This window comes from Dendroctonus ponderosae, unplaced genomic scaffold (genome assembly GCF_020466585.1).
Source record: "Dendroctonus ponderosae isolate FM_Combo_2020 unplaced genomic scaffold, Dpon_F_20191213v2 Dpon_F_20191213_3, whole genome shotgun sequence".
NCBI classification, from domain to species: domain Eukaryota; kingdom Metazoa; phylum Arthropoda; class Insecta; order Coleoptera; family Curculionidae; genus Dendroctonus; species Dendroctonus ponderosae.
In genome coordinates, this window is record NW_026018508.1 from 7495948 (window position 1) to 7513512 (window position 17565).

A 17565-nucleotide genomic window follows, 5' to 3' on the forward strand; every position below is an offset into this window, starting at 1 on the left:
CAGTTACGCCGATTTCTAAAATAGGTCAGGTCCAATAAACAAGTAACTCAAATTAAATCAGTAAAATAAAACAGTATTTCTATTAAAAAGTTTATTATACAAGTCTTAATGTAATTAAGACAATTAAAATCGGGGCGGTTGAACTTGTTGAACACAACTGAATTCAGTATGTGTTGGGAAGTCAGATTGGTTTTGCTTTATATAAGTCAAGCAGTTCAATATAAAAGCATATAAGGAAATGATAATATTCTTCTCTTTTTAAAGTGTTTTTGAGACCTCAAAAATCCGACATAACGTCTTGGAATTCTGAAGATGTTAACTGTTACGACATTTAGAATGTGAAAAGTGGGAACAAACTCCTAATAATGGAAAGGTATCACTTTTAAATGAAGAATAACAAAGTCTCGATATAGAGCGTATTGAAAAGGCTCGGAATAAGCGTATGTTCAGGAGTAGATGATCCATGCCTGAAGATTTGCTGCAGGACAAAGAAAAGGTTTACCCAAAGAACTCTACTTTGTGTTTCCACGAGTAAACCACTATCGATAGATAATGATTATACATTTAAGAATTTTTCAATTTTTTTAGTTTATGTTTAATCATCTTCTATCGATGGTGCTCCGTATGTTTCAGCTAACTTTCTGAGCGCCAGTGAAAAGACTAAAGTTACAGAGTTACACACTTGCTTTAGACTTATTTAAATTCAGAGTTCACAGAAATTTGATTTTTCAAATACCTCATACATACTCAAAATGCTCCCATGCTAAATATAATTTTCTTCCATTGTAATGTGCAACAAATGTGCCAAAATAAAATAATAGGAATACTTTATGACATTAAATTGGTCACATTTCTGTCTTCATATCGGTACTTTACACGGCCAATAACACATATTAAAGCAACTTAATATTGTTGAACACAAACACATTTATTATACAAAACGAATGTAATTAGCATAATTAGATTCCTCCTGGTTGGACTTCGCCACGGGTATTTTCCACAATCCAGTCAGTGAATGCGGAAGTTTTAGCGTAAACTGATGGAGCATTGTGTCCCCCACATGGAACCAACACCCACGATACGACTCCGACAACCAAACCGTCGTTAAAAAGTGGACCACCACTGTCTCCATTGCAAGCTGACTCTCCTCCAAATTGAATTCCAGAGCACACATTTAGCTCCACACTAAACGGGTTTCGGGTTCCCAAGAAGCCAGTTAATATTTCATCGCATTCTAAACATTACAGGATTTGGAATTAGAAAATTGATTAATTACTTTAATTGCGGTTGGTACCTCGTTCTGGAACAATAGGAAGATTAGCAAATTGAAGACGGTCGGGAATAGATCCTCCAGTTCGGATCAGACCCCAACCAGATAAAATTGCTTCTCCTCTAGCTTCGTACCCTCTGGGTGGTATAGGAAGGGCCTGCACACTTATTCCGTAGACAAGACTCGAAGCCAAGCGAACTAAGGAAACATCATTTGGCGCTACTATGTTGTTTCTATAAGAGATAGTTCATTACGAAAAATCCTATAAAATGTTGATTTTTATAAAATATTATTGGTCTGCATTATTGTATCTAGAAACTTGATAGTTTAGTTAAATATCTAACAGCTTACCCTGGATAGAGAGCATGATTGATGACTTGAGCAACAGCTACTGTTTGTTGACCAAGAACACCGCTGTCAGATTGCAAAAGAATGCCGGCTGCCACGCGGTAAGTGTAACCATTTGGTGTACAATGAGCAGCACTTAGAACCCAACTGAAAAAAATAAAATAATTTAAAACTTTAGATGCAATCTAGTTTATAAATGTTTCCCTCAAATGGAAAAAAAATATATATCTTAAATATGTCCTACTCCCAAGAAAATAGAACTTTCAAAACATGAGACTTCCAAGACGATTCGCAGACGATCAATTACTTGTCGCACAAGACTATAAGAACCTGCACCACATAAACCGAAGAATACAAAAATGGGGATTATAATCGAGCATCGGTCAAGCTCACAAGTATATGGCCCCAGCATATCGCATGATGGATCATTGGATGAAGAAACCAAAGAAATAAACACTCCAGGAATGAGAACAGTTGGTTCATGAAATAAGGTGCTGTAAAATAAATCCATAAATCAAGTTATTAAGAAAATAATTTATAATGTCCTGATGTAAATCATAAGAACTTGGGGCTCACAGGTGCAACCCATTTAAAAAATAAACAGGAAAACTATTGAAAGGAATGGAGGAGGGGGAAGACTGGGGGAATGACGACATGCTAGAATAGTAGAATCAAAGAAGAGGTAAAAAAGACCCAATTAAAAGGTAAATTCGGTGAACAACAGAGATAGGATATCGAGTACTTATCGGAAGATGTATTGGTTAACCGATACAACAAATCCATTTTTATTTCTATTACTGCTAAATAGACAGGGTGGGGCAACCAAGACGGAATTAAAAATAACTATTGGAACATCGATATTGCCGCCATTCATTAAAATTATTTTTATTACACAGGGTGTTTCCAAAAACCCTTTGCATGTCACACTTACGTTTTTTTTAATGGAACAATTTGATTTAAGAGAGCAAAATCACATTTTTGCAAGAATTAACATCATGCAACTTCCTTACGAAAACATTTTTTGGATAGATATGAAGAAACAGAAAATTAGACATTTAAAAACGATCAATAATTAAAGACAATTAACTCACGTTATTACTAACAGTCCAAGAAGATCCCCAGATCAACACAAAAGACATCGAAAGGATGACTTGCATTGAAATAATCCGTATCAGACAGATTTTGAAGAAGCACAATAATGACGAATTTCATATAGAATTGCATCGGAAACTTGATGATTATTATATGATGTAATTATGGACTGCAAAATAATATTTTGATTTTGTTTTTGAACAAAATTTGGAATTCAAATTAACAAAGTGCTATTTTTCGATAAGGCTACATTTAAAAGTTCCCATTATTATTGCCACTGGATACGCTAGATTAATAATAATAATAATAATAATAATAAACGAATAATTATATGTACATTTCCTGCGAAACCACCTGCCAATGCTGCTTCAACACCTAACTTTAGCTGCAAAAATGTCACTTTCGTTTCAATACTTCGATCATTGAAAGATAAATTGTTGGCGTGAACGTGGTTGTGCAAATGAATGGCCACCTATATTACGTGACTTAACCCTGATAATTTTTTTCCTATGAGGTCTTGTTAAAGCTAAAGTTTAGTAGCTAAAGCTAAAGTTACAATCAGCATTAGCTCAAGATATGAAACCCAGAATAATGCACAGTTTTCGAAATATTTCAGTAAAAACTTTAGAAAAGGTAAATATTTCTTTTACGCATTGATGTGACTCTTGAACACCAATGTCTTCCAACCCTACGATATTGCGACGAATAAAGTGACATTCTTAAAGCTAGACTTTGAGAAGATGCTTGCTAGATGTTGAAGCTGCAGATAGTTCCGCAGAAAATGTAGATATAATTCTCTTGTTAAAAGTTCTTCAAAGAATTTGGAGCCTAGTAATTCCAGTGTATTCAATGGGAGCAATAATGCATATTGTGGCGGCCATTATTTTTAAATGAAGCCTCATCAAATAACACCACTGGATCATTTCAAATCTAGTTCAAACTCCAAACCGAAAAAATACATTGCCGTGTATAATCGTGGTCACAAAGGTGCCGACACAATTCCATATGAAATCAGTGATATTTGCGCTTCTTCAAAATTCGTTTGATACTGTTTCTTTTATTGATATTCGTTTTATTGATGTATATTGCACTGATGTGGGGTCCTTTTGGACTTCTAGTAATAATGTGAGTTCATTCATTGCTTTCACTTGATACCGTTTCATTAATTACTGATCGTTTCTTAAATGCGAAAATTCCTGTTTCTTCAATTCTTTCCAATACAATTTTTAATGCTTTAACTCTTGATTTTCTTTCAGAATTTCTGTTCGGTGGTTTTGTGAAACTAAATTGTTTACCTGACCGGTTCATTAATTTGTTGGCTTAATTGTTGCGTAATGGCGCTGCTTCTTGTAAAGATTTGTGTTGATAATTTAGCAGCCTCTGAGAGATTGTTGAAAGGCGTGTAAGACAGCATGGCGATGTTCCGTTAAAAACAAGTTTCAACGTTTGTCACGTATTTTTGAAAACATCCAAAAATCCACATTTGCGTAACGAAAGTAGCAATAGCAGAGTGCCAATATCGCATAAAAAAAATTGCACACTAGCCATAATCTTCCAATCCGTCTTGGTTGCACTACCCGGTATGTGTTATATAGTTCCTAATAAAAATGGCATAGTTATATACGTACTTTGGAGAAAGTATAGTTCCACCACAAATGTGATAATATGCGATAAGTCGCAGACGTTGTAGAGAAACTTGGTATGGGAATTGGTTTCTTTCGGCATTAAGTCCTCCGACTACTCGCAGGTTGGTACTGACATTTACTGGTGCAGCGGGGAAATATACTGCTTCGTAGACCGTGGTATCGGCATTGGCTAAAGAAAACGTGATGAGAGATCTCAAATGAGATAGCAATAGATACATAAAATAAGATAATTGAAGCATGCAAAAATATGCAGCTATCCGCTATCAAGCAAGTTCACTACTCAATCTGTTAAAATGTGTCTTTTTGTATTCTGACTTTCTTACTAATATTAATTTAAAAATCCTTCATTTGCTTACTTTTTGCTTCAACAACTTCTACTATCATGAGTTTGTTTCGATTTACGATTACTTTATTATATGTTACTTTAATTTTAGACAATCATGCGAAAATTCTTCGCGTTAGAGTGCATAATAATATATTTGTTCTTACCAGATACTGCTGCTACCAATGCGATCAAAATTAGCGAAAACTTCATTTTTAATTTACCGGGAAAGTTTTCATCTTGCATGTATTAAATATCATTTATATAACAGCTATAATCAGAAAGGTTTCCTAATCCGGCTTATCAAAAATAATTAATTCGCAAAGTGGTAAATTTCTATACAATTAGAGTTAAATTATCATTTAAACAATTTTGGCACGTAACTATTAGGTATGTATGTATTAAAGAAAGCATACATTTGCAAATACCTGCTATGATTAATGATCATCCATCAAATTTTGGAATTGTATGTGACGTAGAAGATTACACTTTCTTTTATCAGTCTTAATAAGTAGTCGAGACTTTGTAAGTATTTAGATAGCAAAACGTCACAGATCAACATTTTTTCCTGGACATCTTGATCTTCAATGGTGGATTTAAACGTGTTAATCACTCAGTTCAAAAATACAAGAATGGAACTCATCAAGTAATGCGACACTTATTTTCACTTTAATTGAATTAAGCGGTCTGGAAATACCAACATATTCAAGGTAGATTCAAAGAAATTGAATAAACATTTACACAAGCTATAAAACAAAGCTGCGAGAAGAGTGAATACCTAAGAGGAACTAACAGTTAATAAATTGTGTTGCAGAAATGTAACATTTCAATTAAATTTTTGCAAAACCTTTTTCTTAGGTATTTTGCCTCAACTTTGTGTCTTTTGAAGAGACAGATTCCTCTTATTTCACAAAAAGAATGCATTCTTTATCAAAAAGTAACGAAAAGCTATCACCTAGAGAGTATTCTACTACACACTTAGGCTCAAGCTCTAAGGAAAACACTCTAATTAGCAAAGAAAATAATCTAGAAAAGCTACGCATCGAAATAGACCAAAGCTAGCAAATTATTTTTCTCAATATACCTACAGATGGATAAAAGTTTAAACAATTTCCAATCTTCGGTATGTAGAAACCATACTCATACCATAGATATTCGAACTTTAATGAAACTCGCCCTATAATGGTAGAAAATGCCATTGTAACTAGTTTATATGATAGAGAGAAAATAATTTGTAATTAATCTAAATTTCCAAGTGAAAAATAGTTCATAACAGAAATTCCATTATTTATCCAAATTCATTTATTGGCAAATGTTTTAATGAAATTTAAATTGAAGGCCGAAAATTGAAGCCAAATCAAAATACGTTTTTATTCCATTTATCCATTATTAAAATTTCAAAAAGAAAGCCTCTTGACAAAATTTTAATTGTATGTAATTTTTAATTCACCGGTTCCATAGATGAAAGCCACCATGTATAATTATTTAAGTATAATTTACATTTTACAGTGGCTGCTAGATCATGGTGAAATTATTAGATAAATTGTATGAAATTCTGTAAAATATAAAGTTACTAAAATGTTCGTATATAATTGACATTTTTTAAGAAACTTTTTTGCAAAAAGGAAACCACTCTGTTCTCGTTTTAGAGCCCTTAAAGTGACTTAAATAAGTATAGCCGAAACGTCGACCCAAGGAAAATAGTGTTTTATTTTCTACCGGTATCTATTGACCGATAAACACAAGTATTAACAAATCACATCAATTGAAATGAATGTTAAATTTTTGGTGGTTTTGGTGATAACATCAATTATTATTTTTTTGTTTTGTTTCAATAAAACAAGGACGTTTTTATTAAATTGTTGTTCCAAATAAATAATTTCCACATGTATTGTAGAAGAAGGATGATAGTGTGAGATGGTGATATCTTTGTAGCAGTTTTGCTCTGCGGAAGAACTGAAAGGAAATGATGTTGTAAGTGTGTAGTCAAAGCTGTGAGAAGCGCCAATAGTTGTTTTCCAGTAGAATTCTGATTAGGAGATGTAGATATTTTGGGGTAGACATTATGGAGTTGTAATGTGTATAAAAGTTCTTTGCCCCTTACACTGTCAATAAGCCTTATTCATGTCTATGCAAATTAATAATTTAGCAAGTACAGTATTGTTACCTGTTATATGTAATCTTTAATGCTTCCATGGACCTCGCCACATCGTTGCAGGTATTATCTAGGTATCTGCCATTCAAATACACTTCACTTTATATGCAGCTTATGTCAGCGTCAGTTACATGGAACCTTAGAAAATGTTTCAGTTCATTGTCTCTAAGTCTAAGTCTATCATTGTATGTGTAGTCAGTCATAAAGCGTACATGGTTTAACTATAAACCCATTTTAAGGTAAATAGAGTTCTAATCAATGGTGCCAAAAATGCATCTACTTCGCCTCAAAAGGCGGAACCAGAAAAGAAAGTGCCAAAATTCAAAAAGTTTAAGATATATCGATACAACCCTGAAAGCACTGAACGTGGTAAGAAGCCATACATGCAGGAATACACAGTTGATGTAAGCAAGTAAGTATCAAATTTATAATTCACTGCGCCAATATTCGATATCGATATCGATGTTCAATTTACTAATCTTGCTGTTACCGTGTGGCAAGTACATACGGGAAAAATTCAGTAGAAACTCGCCAGAATTCAGGAGTGAAAGATCTGAGAAGGTGGTTTGACCGCTCATCCACATCAATATTTCGTGCTGCTTTATTTCCAACCCGACAGTTCTGGTGTTGGCCTGCTACCAATAGAACGATCAACGCTACAATTGTCCGTTTTTCGAATTTCTAAAGGTTTTTGTTCAACAGAGCTTCCTTCTTTTTCCTTCCGGAAAACCTTTTTCTGGCTATTGTCCCTCTTAAAATATAGCTTCATTTTACATTGGTTTGGAAGGCTTAATAGGCAAAGTTCTACATACGGAAAAAGTCCAGGTGATAGTCGGCAGGATAGCCGACAATATTTTATTCATGTATGTGTGTTCCATAGGTATGCAACACCTCAGCAACCAAACTATTAAGTTTCAATGGTTTCCTACTACTCAATGGATTAGTATTACTATTGAACATGTTTCTCTTTTAACTGCCAATAATCACTTTGCATTTTTAGCTGTGGGCCAATGGTGCTTCATGCATTGGAAAAAATAAAAATGGAACAAGATAGTTCCCTCACATTTCGAAGATCTTGCAGAGAAGGAATTTGTGGTTCTTGTGGTATGAATATTAACGGAGTAAATAAGCTGGCATGTTTAGAGTGAGTACCTTCCTCAAAAATGTTTTACTTCTAAGGACTAAAGCCAAATAAATATAAATATTTCTTAATCGAAATTTACATGTAAAAAACGCAGGTATTTTGGTCATGTTAATTCACATTTTGTGACTCGTTTGACCAGGTTTTTGTTCTAACTTTTAAGCCAGTTTTATTCAAATCTACTTCTTTTCTTCATCGACTTGTATTTTCGCTTTTGTAGAAAATGCATCGGTTTAAGTAAATTAATGTATTTTTTCAAACATAGTGATATAAAAGTGTACAGTTTCTTAAACGAACAGTATGTCTGTATTAAATGCAGTAAATGTATTCGAAATTGCGACTGAAGTTGCTATACTTTACTGCATGCTATGTTTCTTTATTCTACCGGAAAAAAATCTTTTCTTTTATCATTTTTTCGATTGTTCTTTCTTACCGTATATTGTTAACATACTCTCTGGTACAGCTTTTTCCATCTAATTCTTATCTTAGGTGCCCATTTTCAGGCGATTCACCTAGCCGATTCAACTACTGTGGTAGAAGTGTTCCGCCACAGTAGTCAACGCACTTTACTTTCTGATTCGCGTTGTTTAATATTCATTTCAGAAAAATTAGTACATCGACAAAAACCAAAATATACCCACTTCCTCATATGTATGTGGTTAAAGATCTAGTGGTGGATTTTACGCGATTTTTGGAACAGCACAAGAGGATAAAGCCATACTTGATTCGAAAAGATGACAAGTTTGATGAAGGAGAAGAGTATTATCTACAAAGTATCAAAGATCGTGATAAATTAGTAAAATGAACACCCGCTTTTTGCAATGAATGAAATAACAATGTATATTGATTTAGGATGGGTATGTGGAATGCATTCTGTGCGCTTGTTGCTCCACTTCTTGTCCAGAATATTGGTGGCACGGACATGCAAAAGCGCCTAATGACTTTTTAGGACCTTCAGCTTTACTGAATGCTTACAGATGGATTATAGATTCGAGAGACCAAAACACTAAAAGTAGATTGGATGAACTAAAAAATTATTATTCCGTTTACCGCTGTCATCAAATTAATAATTGCACAAGTTGCTGTCCAAAAGTGAGTAAATGCGATAGATACCTAATAGTTTAAAAAATAAATTTAAAAATGTTTAATTCTCAAGCAAGTTGACAACAAACTTAAAATTCTGAAAAAGTAAAAAAGTACTAAACTTTTCACACTTATCAGCGACATTTGTATTATTTCAGAATTTAAAGCCTGGGTTAGCAATATCCAAGCTTCGTTTACTATTGGCAGGTTGTTCAAAGAAAGGAAAACCAGAAATGGAAGGAGTTATCAAATCTGATCCAACAAAAGGAGCAAAACATCCATGCTAAATACCTTTTTGCAAAATCATGTTTAATAAAATTTATTTATTACATCATTTACGACTACTTTCTAAAGCGATAATTGAATTGGGTTCAATGGTATCTCTAAAAGTGGATTCTAAATCCAGATATTTATTAAAAGCGCACCAGTCTATGAGCTTTCCTGCTTCCGGTTGTGGCTCAGAACCCCACCATAAATCGTTCTAAAATAAAATTAATTTTGGTATATGTTACACAGAGTGATTGGAGGAAAATTGGCGTCATTCGTTTAGACGAGTTGTATGGGCTTACTTATGTCTGTTTCTTCCCTGAAGATATTGGTTCTTGCGGATGGAATTTCAACTTTGCTATTATTCAATAATCTATTTAAAATAATTATGCGATTTGGGTAATAGTATAGATACACATTTCAAATAAAACATTGCAAAAACCTTTAAAAAACGTTTAAATTAGGTTCATGCATCCGTCCATCAATCATGCATCCAGTCAGATTTTAATTTTAAATAGCTTGGGGTTCCCTACTTTAAATCGGTCAAATCTCCAGTAAAATGCATAAACTAATAGTCGTTGTCGAAAGAAGAGAAAAAAGTGCAGCAATTAAATTGTTGAATTTTGAAGTATCACTATTCAATTATATCAAGTATTAGTTGAATAGAAGCATATTCCTATAGTTCTATAAAATGTGTATATGTTCGCACTAAGCCGTTAGTTTAATTTAAGTTAAAATAATGCCATTAGATGCAAAGGTTAATATTCACCCTGAGGAGGTTTTGTCGTGTTTTTGTAGTTCTGTGATAAATTACGGATAAACCAGTCACGTAATATCCGTATGCATGGAAATACATGTATTTACATCTTTTCTTTGGTAACTCAAGTGAAAAACTAAAGCTTGAAATATTGAATGGTCCTCACCTGATTAAGCAACAAATTTATAGCTGAGGAAAATAATCTCTTTTTAATTATTTTATTTCTAGTTTTTCCTTATACCTTGTTGGTTTGAGTATAAACTAGCAATCAACGTAATCACATTATTGTCACCTTTGTGGTTTAGTTTTTTTGAAAATATGTTTATAGTAATAACTTAAATTTTTTATATTTCAAATTTACTCCCTGGATAACACATCCAGAGGAATGGAGCCAATCTTGAATCACCCGGTATAAATTAATACTAATAGACATATTTGCAAGTGGATTACCTTGACATTAGTGGGTGGTTCGTCTGGGGGAGCGCAGATTGACCGGTCCAAAAATTGCAAAATTTCTTCGTAGTTCAAGTTGCAGTCGTCATCTTTCTTTATGCTAGAGTGAAAAAATGCAATCTTTGATGTTCTGATATGTATCTTATAAAAAGTGCTGGTTTTTGCTACTACAACAGAAGCATAAATATAGACCGGATACCTCTAAGCAGTTTCGAAATTTTTCCCCTGTTATTTTTATTTACAGGGTGACCAAGAAAAAACTTTTTGGTCTTGCTCTGAACTCTTGTCTTGCTAGACCGATTGTCAACATCTATAGCTCATGTTGAAGCTGAAACTTCATAAACAACTTGATACCAGAATTTAACATAGACCGATATCACATCGAAAATTGACAATGATTTTGATGCATATGCATTAAAAGTTACCCATATTCAAACTGCCCAGAGTCTACTAACAGACTTTCAGAGTGAAGTTTATTTTCAAACAATCTGTTCACCCACCCATATACGGAATTTTTGCCTTAACTTGGCTATAAAGAAAATGTTATCACTGCAAGGTCATAAATCTTAATTTTTTTCCACCTTCCGGTAAATAAACAAGACAGGAAAAATTCAAAAACAGTTTCGAGATATCAGGTCTATTTTTATGCTTTTGGTGTTGAAAATCAACAAAATACTTTTCTGTTCGACTGGAAGCAAGGCAAATTTTTAGAAATGCTGCATTGCTTCATTTTCCACCCTTTAGAAGCTTTCTCCGAAGTTGCAAAATTTTTCAAAAAACACCCATTAATAAAAAAACACTTAAACTAGATAACGCTTTAAACCGAAGCAAAATAGCTTGAAACAATCAGATGTTATCCAGTTCCGAAGTCAGAACAAATTTGGCGGGTTAACTTTTATTCTCGTGAGCAACTTATTTGCAGTAATAATCAGGAACAGAATATTAGTCAAAAATCAAATGAAACAATTACTAAACCATTATTGTTTTGTTTAAGAAACCTACTCACACTTCCAGTATTTTTTCTAGTAGCTCATTATCAAATGGCAATCTGGCTCCTTTGAGTACCGTGTAACATTCCTTTTTGGAGAGTTTTCCACTTTTGGAATGATCCGTTTGCAAGAAATACTCGCGAAGACGTTCTAGATCATCCCACAAAAACCGTTTTAGTTCCGTTAAAGCAATCGCTCTAAAAATAGTTACTATTTCCAATAAATTGCAATGCTCCTAAATAACGTTCGTAAACTACATGCCTTATTTTCATTCGATCATATCTTGGATTGTAACAACTTGCACTGAATCCTCTAGCTATAGTAATCATTTCGTGTTCAGTAAAGTCTTGGCCCATTATTCTGCATAGTTTTTCTCTCAATTTTGAATAGCTGATAACAGATGTTTCTTTTGGTATATTTTCTGCTACGAAATCCTTATAAATGGGTTTCAGTTTTTCTCTGACATTATCCATAATTCTCTTCAAGTTGGCTTTGGGAAACTGCAATATTTATTAAATTAAATGTTAATTTAATTGATGTACCATTAGCAAATCAAGCATTTAGATAAATTGTAATTATTGGACAAAAGTCGTCTCACTAAAAAATATCGCACTGATGAAATTGCAAAAATTTGGTTGAAAACCTCCGTCAATAACTGGGAGCTTTTAAGAAAGAACTTCAGTTTCCCACCATTTTAAAGTCAATAGTTGAAACTGCTTTGCTCACTCGCTTTATACGTTTTTTTGCGTAAAGTGCTTAAATCGAATACTCATTTCCTTATCAATAGTTCAAGGCCAAGCACAAATGCACTAAATCTAATTTATAACCAGGCAAACTGAGAGACATTTAATCAAAATATTAATGTGTGGTCTCGAAGAAGATTTAGACCTAAATATTTACATTAAACAATCTCATATAAATAGTGTCTTTTGTATACTGTTGTGGCTTGGGTAGTTGCTTTCAAACGCATGATCTACATTTAATTATTTACCAAAATAAAGTAAATCCAAACTATTGTTAAGCAAACTGATACAAATTGCATCAAAATCCAGCTTGGGAATTTTCAAAGTTTAAACTTGAAAAATAGAAACAATTAAATACCGCTGAAAAAATGTTTCTGTTTCTTGATTTGCGATCAGGACGAAAAACTGCTGAGATTGAAAATCTTGAAAAATCAAATACGAAAAACCCAGATATGTGTTCTGTACGGATTTTCGGCAAAATATTGTTCGAAATGGGCCCGAATATACAAAAGCGCCCGTTCTCGACTCGGGTACAATCTTGATTCCTTGAAGAATATACCAATTCGCAAAAAACATTTTCAAATACAAATTGTTTGTTCAATTTAAATTTTACAAAACATTATCAATCTTTAGAATTAAGTTACACCGGTGTAATAAACAATTATTAATTGTGTAGGAAAGCAGCAGTGTTAGTTCAAGTTTTACGCGTAAATTTAATAGACATTTATTTGAAAAAATACTAAATTTGATCAAACTGAAAAAATGTTTTATGCTGTTTACCTGTTTACTTTTTGGTGCCTATTGAACGGAAATGAATATCATCGATCTAGAGCACTCGTGCTTGAAGAGAAAGTACCACAAAATTTCAGAAGTTCCCATTACAATTGTTAGGTCGAAAAAAGCTCTGTTTTAAATTATAGTAAAGAAAATTTGACTCAGCTTAAGTACATGACGTTATTGATAATTTTGAACGCAATTTGATAACCACCACTGTAAATGATTTCATATTAATGAGTTTGTAATTGGAGTAGTTGGATTATTCTTTGCATGCACTATTGCGCTAAATTTCTTGAGAATAAACTCACTTTTACGTTTTCATGCTCCTTATATTCCACTCTTGATAACGAACTGTTATGAACTGAACCTCTGTTATTTATTCAAGAAATAATGGCGGACCATTGAATGGCTCCCTATATTTGCCAAAATTTGGAGCAGAAAATAATCTGGCAAGCAACAACATTTATTGGAAATTGAGGTAATCACACCCATGACAGGACAGACTTAACGATGCATCTCAATCCTCAAACGAGACAAGATGATTCTTAGAAATTCTACAAACGAGGGTCGTTTTTATGACAAAAAGAACATACAACATTTTCAGCACAGAACCTAAAGAACTTAGGGTAGGCTTAATCTACAAAAATGTTCTTTTTTGGCAAAAATGATGAACTAGTAAAGGATTTTATCATGCATTTGGTAAATAATACATATTTAGTAAATATCATCCACACGCCCTAGCAATACTGTAATAATAATAATAATAATAATAATACTAAAATAATAATCTCACCTGTCCACAATTAATTTCCATATAGCGAAGAGCATATTCGTCGGCTTCCACCAAGACAAATTTAAATCCATTGATAATTAATGTGGCCCCTATGAACATGTGTTGAGGAGTATAGGATAAAGGTGGTTTACTTGTGAATATTTTTTGCCCAGGCAGCTGAACTTCTGCTCTGGATGAAAAAGTCGAAGCGCTAAATCCTAAGCAAAATGTGAAATTCTCATGTAGTACGATTTTACTTGTTACCTACCTATCCAAAATTTTTAACTGTAAGGTATTTTCAATATGATACAGTTTCTTAGTTAACAAGTTAATTTTTTACTGGTACCTGAATTTCTTTGGCCGACTTCAAAGACAGCGAGACTATCGTCAGTGAGAAAATAACTAATTATGAAGTTTCTGGTACAGTTTTCCGGAATTTGAGAAACCATTTTTGCTTTGAATCTCAATACATGACTGTCAAGGCCAATTCTGGAAATATGAAGTGATGGTTATGCCCATAATAAGAAATCAAACCACTTGCTTCCAACCCTAAATTTTCCAAACCAAACTTCATTTTCCACTTTCCCATTCCTCATTTGCAAAATCATCTTTTATTTATTTTAAAATAGTTCAAAAATTGTATTGTTTTGATGCATAATGGTAATAGAGAACCCAACATTATTCATTTATTTATTTATTAACCCTTAACCATTCATTGAATATTATCCATCATAACATATTTAGAAGATAGATAATTATTATGAGAGGGTAAAGCATTTTGAAAGAAGATTGATATTCAAAACATATTTAAAAACCGTCGGAACCACAATCAACGATAAGTTTTGTCGTTTTAAAAGCGTTTGATGACATGTATTTAAATATTGATGAGAACATTTATTAAATAGCTTTCGTGTAAGAGTTTTTAAATAGTCGTGTAAATAAATGGTAATTTAGATAAAAGAACATATTTTTTAAACTCGGCATCTCAAATTTATTACTTTTTACATTTCGTTTTTTTATAATAAACTGCAATTTTACATGTGGAATATGTGGAATCTACCTCCGACTTTTTTTTCGTTTAGTCTTTTTCGACGTATTTGAAAAATTGAGTTGAGTTAATTTGAAAATTAAGTTTTGCGAATATAATAAATTCAAATTGTTAACTAAGAAACTTTGGATAAACTGGTGAGTTCTTCGGGTTTTTAAGACGACATGAAACAAAAGTTACCTACTCTATATATCTTCTGTAATTTCTATTGTGATTCCTTAAATCACAAAAATTTGCTTATAAAAAATTTATCAATTTTCTTTGTCAGTTTATTTCTGGAAGCACTTGACTCTTGAAAATGCAATTTCAACTTTTAAATTAAGCATTATTTTATATTAGTTTTGGGGTCATTTGGCATACTATCAGCACTGAGCTTGAATACATATTTAAGAAATGAAAATGAATGAAAAGAGATCGAGAGCTAAAATAATGAATTCTCCTCGATGAAATATGACAGTAAATAATGTAGGTGAGACTTGGCCAGAAATACCTATCGTATGATAAAAACTTTTTAAAGTTCTTATGGGGAGCTTTCGGCTCCACCGTAATACAGTTTTGTGCAGAATCCTCATAAGACCCAAACCCATTCCAAGGAGGGAGATCCCGTTCCTTTGGCTTAGCTATAAAAACGGTTTCCTTGTTCCTCGCTGGTTCTGATATGGGAGTAAATTCACTAATTCCATATTTTGTTGCATAGTACTCTTTTGTAAAAGCGTCGCAATCGGTCAGAACCAGTTTTCGTCCATAACAATTTATAACACCTGCAACATAATGTATTTTGTACTTTACTCTGGAAGAAAATTGAAAGACTCATTTTATTAAAGCCAGCAACCACACATTTTAAGCAGCAATAAGAGCCACGAAATCCATACTTCTTCAAAATAGTTACTCCTAGTCTGACTCACCTCCTATACTTAAATCTCTTTCATCGTAATACTGAATATTTTCCCTTCCGCAGTCCAGAGGATCCACAATATATCGTCGATTACTCAGGGCTGATCCAAGTACGTTCAGAATTGTATAGTTTGCATTACCACCTACTGCAGGTAGTTCCTTGTATCTAAAGTCCTCTTATAGTTCTATTCAAAATTAACTAAACTCGCGAATTATCACACCTTTTAGGAAGTTTAGCTCTTCTCAGAAATAGAAACCCTGGTTCTCCACCACTTTCCGATTGAAGCTCCTTAATTTCAATCGTATCATCTGCCAAATAATATCTCAGCTCAAGGTAGTGCAAATACCCATACTCAGTATTTTGATCGTCCCAATATGCTTTGAAGTGCAGCACCTTTAATGTTGATATAAATTTCCTGTATATGTAAACTACAAAACATAGGGTTTAAAGTGAATGTCTGTCGGGTCAAGTTATACTGTTGAAGTGATTGCAAAATCGGAATTGATGAATACTAATTGAACTTAGATGTTCAACTGTGATCGTCTGAGGTCCGTTTTCAGCAAGCAGCAGAAAATATGATAAACTCGAATCATTTTCTGCATGGTACATTTTCTGTCGCAAAAATATAAATCGATTGCTAAGAATTTTGGTAATAATCTTAGTGGTGTGCTGTCGAATTCTAAAATATTTCAATCATAAATTTCAAAAATACTATCGCCGGCGAGATACAGGCTGGTGAAATGGCCGAAATATTAATGGTGCCATTTATAATTTATAATGTTCAGAGTGGTGTTGTGAGAGAGTGTTTCTGATCTTGTGCCCGGGAAACCACGGAAATCACGGAAAAACTGCCAAAAAGCTTTTGGTCGGTACCACAAATGGTGCAGTGAACAAAAGCTACTCAACTTAACAAGCGAGAAAGGATTATTAGTATGTATTAACAAAACAAACAAAAGACATAAACCCTCATCCCTTGGGTGCTCGATCTTCTTTGTGTGTGTATCTTTCGTTAACTGCACCATTTCTGGTACCGATCAAAAGCTTCATGGTATTTATTTCTTCCGACATTTGTCTGGCCCAAGATCTGAAACAACATTAAACGCTTCGTTCTCAATGTCAGAAGGCAGATCATAATTTGAACTTTAAAAATATGCAATTTTAAGACACGTTTAACACAAAGCAAATATTCCCTACTTTTGACTAAATATTTTAAGAGTGAAAATAACTTTATCCTTAGGACAATAAAAACTTTAACAACTTAATTGACAGAGAACAGAGAGTGACAATATAAATACAACCATCGTGTAATGAAATTTTAAAGAACAACAATTAAAGTAAGTTTCGAGAGGAAAGTGTGACCGATCATCAAAGAAATGAAAATGAAGGCAGACAGAAGACATGACATGGTAGGCTTTTTCTCTTTGGCTTTGGCTCTACTTTGACGAAGAAAACATGAAACATTTTTTTTATCTTATAACCTATTTTTTGACTAGGAATAGAACTACAATTCCATAGAAAAATTATTCAAATCGGATCACCGGCTGAGAAAATATTCACAGTCAAACGTTAGGAAATGTTTAGGATATGCGTTAAATTTGCGACACAGTGCATATCAAAACACAGAGAGAAAAACATCCCAGCTTACAACACAAGAAAAATACTGCAACTCATAGAGGTAAATTAAAAGATACGACTGTCCAAAAAAGATCATTTGCGTCAGACTACTATTGATTCATAAATTCCTCACTATGCAGATACGTATAATGGCTAGCAAATTCCCCAAAATCGATTTAAAAAGCCCTTAAAA

General features: G+C 33.2%; 3 protein-coding genes across 4 annotated transcripts in view; 1 reads left to right on the forward strand and 2 right to left on the reverse strand.

The window, feature by feature from the left end:
- Positions 1 to 907: 907 nt before the first annotated feature.
- On the reverse strand, positions 908 to 5113 carry LOC109546578 (trypsin). The gene is made up of 5 exons (XM_019917574.2): positions 4846 to 5113; positions 4339 to 4525; positions 1622 to 1765; positions 1295 to 1503; positions 908 to 1234 (listed from the first exon to the last, which is right to left on the reverse strand). Exons 1-5 carry the CDS (start codon positions 4922 to 4924, stop codon positions 960 to 962), a joined length of 894 nt encoding a protein of 297 aa, XP_019773133.2. The 5' UTR covers positions 4925 to 5113; the 3' UTR covers positions 908 to 959.
- A 1795-nt stretch (positions 5114 to 6908) lies between these two features.
- On the forward strand, positions 6909 to 9391 carry LOC109546577 (succinate dehydrogenase [ubiquinone] iron-sulfur subunit). 2 transcript variants are annotated; one of them, XM_019917572.2, is made up of 6 exons: positions 6909 to 7018; positions 7073 to 7245; positions 7834 to 7977; positions 8578 to 8770; positions 8827 to 9066; positions 9216 to 9391. In XM_019917572.2, the coding sequence occupies exons 1-6, from the start codon at positions 6980 to 6982 to the stop codon at positions 9342 to 9344; spliced, it is 918 nt and encodes a 305-aa protein (XP_019773131.2). In that variant the 5' UTR covers positions 6909 to 6979; the 3' UTR covers positions 9345 to 9391. The 2 variants fall into 2 exon arrangements, with proteins under 2 accessions (XP_019773131.2, XP_048520870.1); XM_048664913.1 differs by having other exon boundaries at positions 7073 to 7237.
- Positions 9346 to 17565, reverse strand: part of LOC109546576 (EF-hand domain-containing family member C2) — a 10970-nt gene continuing 2750 nt past the window's right edge. Inside the window, exons 5-13 of the mRNA XM_019917570.2 lie at positions 15979 to 16151; positions 15769 to 15923; positions 15354 to 15624; positions 14162 to 14304; positions 13837 to 14033; positions 11785 to 12023; positions 11541 to 11720; positions 10532 to 10634; positions 9346 to 9538 (exon numbers count right to left, since the gene is read on the reverse strand). Of these exons, the coding sequence (XP_019773129.1) occupies positions 9389 to 9538; positions 10532 to 10634; positions 11541 to 11720; positions 11785 to 12023; positions 13837 to 14033; positions 14162 to 14304; positions 15354 to 15624; positions 15769 to 15923; positions 15979 to 16151 (1611 nt within the window). The 3' untranslated portion in view covers positions 9346 to 9388. The remainder of the gene's footprint in view (positions 9539 to 10531; positions 10635 to 11540; positions 11721 to 11784; positions 12024 to 13836; positions 14034 to 14161; positions 14305 to 15353; positions 15625 to 15768; positions 15924 to 15978; positions 16152 to 17565) is intronic.